The sequence below is a fragment of the Artemia sp. Qi Xiang Cuo genome, chromosome 19 (genome assembly GCF_049724085.1).
Source record: "Artemia sp. Qi Xiang Cuo chromosome 19, ASM4972408v1, whole genome shotgun sequence".
NCBI classification, from domain to species: domain Eukaryota; kingdom Metazoa; phylum Arthropoda; class Branchiopoda; order Anostraca; family Artemiidae; genus Artemia; species Artemia sp. Qi Xiang Cuo.
Window position 1 is genome coordinate 54,506,597 of NC_142812.1, and position 7,682 is coordinate 54,514,278.

The window sequence follows — 7,682 nt, forward strand, 5'->3', positions numbered from 1 at the left end:
ACACAAACACTTACACACACACACACACAAAAAAAAACTCACACACACAAAAAAACTTACACACACACACAAACTCATACACACACACACAAAAAATTAAGACCACACACAAAATATTACACACACACAAAATCTTACACACACACAAAAACTTACACACTCACACAAAAACTTACACACACAAAAACATACACACACACACAAAAATTTAGACAGGATAAAAAACATACACACACACACAAATTCTTAAACCCACACACCAACATACACACATATATAAAAGTACACACATACAAAAAAAACTTACACACTTACAAAAACTTAAATACACACAGAAAATTAAACACACATAAAAACGTACACAAACACAAACAAAATTTCACACACACACACAAAAAAACTTAAACACAAACACAAACTTACACACACACAAAAAATAAAACACTCATAAAAACTATAAGACACACACACAAAAACTTGCACACACAAAAAAAAATTTACAAATACACACAAATACACACACAAAAACTTACACACAAACAAAAACTAAAAAACACACACAAAACTTAAACACACACACACACACAAAAACTTACACACACACAAAAAATTACACAAAAAAAAAACTTACAAAAACACACACAAACAACAAAAACAAACACACACACAAACTTACACACACACAAAAAAAATAAAACCAAAAAAAAAAATAAAAATATAACACACACAAAAAAAAAATAACACAAAAACAATATTACACACACACACACAACAAAAACTCAAAATCACAAACAAAAATACACACACACACAAAAACTTACAAACACAAAAAACTTACACACACACAAACAAAATCATACACACACACAACAAAATACACACACACAAGAACTAATACCACACACACACAAGATCTTACACACACCCCCCCACACACACACACACACACACACACACACAAACACACAAACAAACACAATCAAACCATACAAAACAAACAAAAGAACAAACACAAAAAATCAATAACTAAAACCCTCACAAACCCAACAAAAACCACCAACCCACAACCACACGCGCACACAAACACACACACAACCACTAACACACAAATAAACATATACACACACACATACAAACACACACACACACACACACACACAAACACACACACACATACACACACACACACACACACACACACACACACACACACACACACACAAAAACACACGCACACACACACACAAAAACACCCAACAACAAAATCACAAACACTCTCTCACTATATAAATATCTAACTCACTAACTATATCTCTATCTAAAAATCTCAAAATAAAACAAACAATAAAACACAAACAAAAACACTCACACAAAAAAACATGCGCAAACGCACACACTTACACACACACAATAACTTACACACACACACAAAAAATAACACACACGACGGCTAAGTATGTTAAAGGCTAGCTATTTTCTTGCGAAAACACAAAAAAATCAGAAAAAATGCTCATTGTTCCTTTAGTAGCCACGCAATTAGACTAAAAATTACGATATTTATGCACAGTTTCAAATAACTACGGCTAAGTATCTTAAAGGCGAGCCATTTTCTTCTGAGAAAACAAAAATCAGAACGCACACACACAAATTTTACACACACACAAGAACTTACACACACACAAAAACAAACACACACACAAAAATATACACACACACAAAAACTAACACACACACAAAAAATTACATACACACAAAACAAACTTACACACACAAAAACTTTCACAAACAATAATAAACTTACACACACACACAAAAACAAACACACACACAAAAACTTACCCCCACACACAAAAAACTTACACACACACACACGTGTACGTAGGCTAACCTAGCCTAACCTAAATTAACCTAACCTAACATAATCTAACCTAACCTAACCATACACCTAACTTTTTGCCTGTCTCTCACCTAATCTAACCTAAGTGATGAGTACGTAGGTAAATATTTAAATATGATGAAAATAAGTTCCTATAAATTTTTGAGTTTGGAGGGGGGGGATTTCGAAATCCACTGGAAAAGTTGAGTTGTGGGGGGAATTTCAAGAGCGAGGGTTGAGGCGGGGGGCAGCCCCACACCTAAGAACTTTTCTTTTTAGTCTTGCATATCAAAGTTAAAAACCATAGTTTTCACGCCCCCTCCTGTGAATTGGGTGCTAGCCACTTTAATTTCCAATGAAATGAGCCCTTTTCAAAGTTTCTGTGATGACTCTTTCTGTGAGTACTTAGATAATATAAAAATGATATATCCAGGATATTCTTAAAACCTAATTCCCCCCTCCCCTCGCGTCATGTAAGTTGTAATAGCTCTGATTTTGAGTTATATTTCAAAATATCTTTTATCAATTCTTTTTCTTTTTTCTTTCTAATTACACAAGAACTGTGAAATCACAGAGTTGATCAATCTTTGATAGTTTTACAGAAATTCTCACTCCCATCGACGCTTTCCTATGTCCAAAACAAAATCGAGTGTAACAATTAATTAATCTGCATTGAAGATGCCTCGTTTGACGCAATTAGACTATGTGATGTAAGAAGTATTGTTTTGAATCATTTCTCCGTGAGTGATAAGTGGCAAATCCAGTGAGTGCTAAGTGATATATAGAAAGGTAATTATTGTTCTAAATTACTCAGTTTGCAAGATTTCGTAAATAAATAACCGTGAGGTTAGTATATTTCAGGGTCTTGAAAGGTTTAAAAGTCAGCATAGGCTGAAACATAGAACAAGATAGAAAATAATGGAAGGTTCTTCAAATGTAAGCCCTCCAGAGTTTGATGTAAGTTCAATAATATGTATTTTCGGTGTTTTTTCCATCCAAATATATGTAAATTATGATGAACTACGTTCCTTGATTGTAATTCATATCTTTCAATTAAGTGGGTTAAGGATTGACAAAAAAAAGGACTTATCAGTGAAAAAAAACTTACAAATATAGCTCTTGATATGACTTATCGGTGTGTTTTCCGAAGGAAAATATTAAAAATGAAATGAAAATATGCCCCCCCCCCCAGAAATTTCCAGTTTGGGGGGGGATTTTAAATTGAGATTATATTGGTTTTTTTGTGTGCACTTTTTGTATCTAAAATGTGAATTCAGCCCTTCTGGGTCTGTGGTAGCTAGTACGTCCACACAGAATTTGCTTTTTATTCCAATTGCAACATCAACGGTTAGCTCTGAGAGAAAGTTTTTGAAGGAAAAGACCACCGGTCCTACAAATAACATACCGTAATCAAGTTTATTATGCTTGAAAAGTCTACAGACTAGAAATAATGTTTGCTGTTCGAATCGAACCGGTACTCGAATCGAGTTAAACTGATAAGTGAGGGTCTATTCAAACGGATATTTATGGCATGATTTGAAAAAATGGTAAAACATCAAATTAAAAAATAAGTTTTCAGTTGGAAGTAAGAAGCAACACTAAAACTTCTCGCTCTTTGCGCATAAGTTCGACTTTTATTCCCAATCCAATGTGAACGAGTCCTCAGTCCTGAAAAGGTAATATCGTTCACATGTAATAAAACCTATAAAATACATGCCCCCAGAAATTTTTTAGTTTGGGGGGGGGAGATTTTAAACGACCATTATATTCGCTTTTTTTCTCTACGCACTTTTCAACTCTAAAATGTGAATTCTTTCAATTGTTTAATTTAGTGTTCAATCTCAAATCTCTCCAAGGCTGAGTTTATTATGTTTGAAGGATGTATGCAAGGAATTGTTAAAATTAGAAATGATTATCAAGTTATCATGTTGCAACGGTAGTTGCAATGTAGTAAATAGCGAACAGTTCATCTGCGTTTGAGTTCTTGGTTTTCACTAGTTATTAGCGAAGGGTTGTAATGTCTTATTCTAGTTTCTTAGGCTAAATATCTTCGCAGTTGACCTTTACCCCCTATTTTCCGAGGGGTGTTGACACACTGACGGCATTGTGACACTTTGGTGATGGTTAATCAGTGTTCTCGTTGACGGTTTTCGGTTGATTTTCATCATTTTCATTAATACCACTTAATGATTTTTTGTGTTCTCGCAAGAAAAATACCTCGCCTTTTAAGATACTTAGCCGTAGTTAGTTGAAAATGTGCAAAAATATCGTAATTTTTTGTCTAATTTTGTGTGTGTGTGTAAATTTTTGTGTGTGTAATTTTTTTTATGTGTGTAAGTTTTTGTGTGCGTGTAAGTTTTTGTCTGTGTAAGTTTTTTGTGCGTGTGGTTTTGGTTTTTTTTTTTTGTTTTTGTTTTTTTTTGTGTGTGTTGGATATTTTTTGTGTGTGTTATTTTTTTTGTGTTTTTTATTTTTTGTGTGTGGGTTAGATTTTTCGTGTGTGTTATTTTTTTTGTGTGTGTAATTTTTTGTGTGTGTGTGTTCTGATTTTTGTGTTCTCGCAAGAAAATTGCTCGCCTTTAACATACTTAGCCGTAGTTAGTTGAAACTGTGCATAAATATCATAATTTTTAGTCTAATTGCGTGACTACTAAAGGAAAAATGAGCAATTTTTTTCTGTAGGCTAAATATCTTCGCAGTTGACCTTTACCCCCCCCTATTTTACGAGGGGTGTTGACACACTGACGGTATTGTAACACTTTGGTGATGGTTAATCGGAGTTCACGTTGAGGGTTTTCGGTTGATGTATCATCATTTTAATTAATACCGCCGAATGATTTTTTTGTGTTCTTGCAAGAAAATATCTCGCCTTTTAAGAAACTAGTTAGTTGAAACAGTGCATAAATTTCGTAATTTTTAGTCTAAATGTGTCGCTACTAAAGGAACAGTAAGCATTTTTTCTGATTTTTTGTGTTTTAGCTAAAAAATAGCTAGCCTTTAACATACTGAGCCGTAGTGTGTGTAAGTTTTTTTGTGTGTGTAAATTTGTGTGTGTGTGTAAGTTTGTGTATTTGTTTGTGTTTGTTTCTGTAAGTTTTTTGTGTGTGTGGGTAAGTTTTTGTGTGTGTGTAAGTTTTTGTGTGTGTGTGTAAGTTTTTTTTGTGTGTGTGTAAGTTTTTTGTGTGTGTAAGGTTTGTTTGTGTGTGTGTAAGTTTTTGTGTGTGTGTAAGTTTTTTTGTGTGTTTCAATGTTTGTATGTGTGTAAAATTTGTGTGTGTGTGTTCTGATTTTTGTGTTCTCGCAAGAAAATGGCTCGCCTTTTAAGATACTTAGCCGTAGTTAGTTGAAACTGTGCATAAATATCGTAATTTTTAGTCTAATTGTGTCGCTACTAAAGGAACAATGAGCATTTTTTCTGATTTTTTGTGTTTTTGCAAGAAAATAGCTAGCCTTTAACATACTTAGCCGTTGTGTTTGTAAGTTTTTGTGTGTGTGTAAATTTGTGTGTGTGTGTGTGTGTAAGTTTTTGTGTTTGTGTGTGTGTGAGTTTTTTGTGTGTGTGTGGGTAAGTTTGTGTGTGTGTGCAAGTTTTTGTGTGTGTGTAAGTTTTTTTTTGTGTTTGAATTTTTGTGTGTGTGTAAGTTTTTGTGAGTGTGTAAGTTTTTGTGTGTGTGTAAAATTTGTGTGTGTGTGTTCTGATTTTTGTGTTCTCGCAAGAAAATGGCTCGCCTTTAACATACTTAGCCGTAGTTAGTTGAAACTCTGCATAAATATCGTAATTTTTAGTCTAATTGCGTGGCTACTAAAGGAACAATGAGAATTTTTTCTGATTTTTTTGTGTTTTCGCAAGAAAATAGCTAGCCTTTAACACACTTAGCCGTCGTGTGTGTTAGTTTTTGTGTGTGTGTGTGTATTAGTGTGTTTGTGTGTAATTTTTTTGTTTGTGGTTGTAAGTTTTTTGTTTTTTTTTAGTTTTTGTGTGTGTGTAATTTTTTGTGTGTGTGTGTAAGTTTTTGTGTGTGTGTAAGTTTTTGTGTGTGTGTGTATTTGCTTGTGTGTGCTAAAGTTTGTGTGTGCGTGCATGTAAGTTTTTGTGTGTGTAAGTTTTTGTTTGTTTTTGTATATTTTTGTTTGTTTATGTGATTTTAAGTTTGTTAGTTTGTGTGTTAGTTTTTGTGTGTGTGTGTGTGTGTTTAAGTTTTTTGTGTGTGTGCGTAAGTTTTTTTTGTGTGTAAGTTTTTTTTTTGTGTTTGAGTGTGTGTGTGTGTAAATTTGTGTGTTTTTTTTTTTGTTGGGTTAAGTTTGTTTTTTTGTTGGTTATTTTTTGTGTGTGTGTTATTTTTTGTTGGTTCTAAATTTTTTGTTTGTGTGTTAGTTTTTGTTTGAGTTCAAGATGTTGTTTGAGTTTGTAAGTTTTTGTGTGTGGTTTATTTTCTTTGTGTGTGTGAGTTTTTGTGTGTGTAAATTTTTGTGTGTGTGTGTAAGTTTTTGTGTGTGTGTGAGTTTGTGTGTGTGTAAGTTTTTTTGTGTGTGTGTAAGTTTTTTTGTGTGTGTGTGTAATTTTGTGTGTGAGTGTATGTGTCAGTTTTTTTGTGTGTTTGTTTTTTTTTGCGTGTGTCAGTTTTTGTGTGTGTGTGTAAGTTTGTGTGTGTTTGTAAGTTTTTGCGTGTGTTTCTTATTTTTTGTGTGTGCGTAAGTTTTTGTGTGTGTTTGTAAGATTGTTTTTTAGTGTATGTGTGTGTGTGTGTGTGAGTTTTTGTGTGTGTGTGTGTGTGTGTGTGTAAGTTTGTGTGTGTGTGTGTATGTGTGTTTAAGTTTTTGTGTGTGCCCATTTTGAAGTTGGAAAATATTTATATTATTTGGAAAAATGGAAATGATCAATAACTAATTTCTTTTTCATTGAAAAAATTCAGAATAGAACTTGAACTTTTCTTCATCTCTTTGAGAAAAATTTGATCCGAAGTGAAAAATTTTTATATTATTTGGAAAAAATAGAATTGATTAATAACTAATTTCTTTTTCATTGAGAAAATTCAGAAGAGAACTTTAACTTTTCTTACTTCATTGATAAAATTCAAAATTGAAATAGAACTGCTTATCTTCCGAGAAAATATTCGCAACTATAATATAGCTTTTTCTATCTACTAAGGAAAAATTTAGAATTTGTAAAATTGGTTTAAGAAGGATATTAAGAAAAGAACTTGTACCCTTTTGAAATATGGGGACCCTTCTGTGTCTCAAATGCACAAAAAAGTATTAACAAATGGGGATGGGGCTCTTTGGGGACCCGGGAGGGCGTTTGGGGATCCGGGGGCCCTTGAGGGCTGGGTGGTCCTTTGGGAGCCTTGGGACCTTTGGGGGCTGGAGGAGGGCCTTTGGGGCCCGGAGAGGGCCTTTGGGGGTCCGGGGGCCCATTGGAAGCCTGGGGGACCTTTGAGGACCAGAGGAGGGCCTTTGGGGGTCCGGTGGACCTTTGGGGACCGGGTGAGGGCCTTTGGGGGTCCGGTGGACCTTTGGGGACCGGGTGAGGGCGTTTGGGGGTCCAGGGGCCCTTTGGGAGCTTGGGAGACCACTGAGGACCGGGGGCTTCCTTCGGGGTTGTGGTAGGGGGATGGGAACCCTTTGGAGTTGGGGTAGGGAGATCGGAACCCTTTGGGGTTGGGGTAAGGGACCTCACGACACTGTTAAAATACAACTTGTGTATTATAACGACCACAGAGTTTACCCTAAAATTCTCTTCTAAAACCTTTTCTAAAATCATCTTTTAAAATGTCTCTAACTGTTTCGCCGAAATAATTCCCTAAAA

The 7,682-nt window shown here is 34.7% G+C and overlaps 1 protein-coding gene across 1 annotated transcript in view; it reads left to right on the plus strand.

The window, feature by feature from the left end:
- The first annotated feature begins 2,794 nt into the window (after positions 1–2,794).
- LOC148941010 (uncharacterized) overlaps positions 2,795–7,682 on the plus strand; it is a 30,612-nt gene continuing 25,724 nt past the window's right edge. Inside the window, exon 1 of the mRNA XM_089105140.1 lies at positions 2,795–2,833. Coding sequence (XP_088961266.1) covers positions 2,795–2,833 — 39 coding nt within the window. The remainder of the gene's footprint in view (positions 2,834–7,682) is intronic.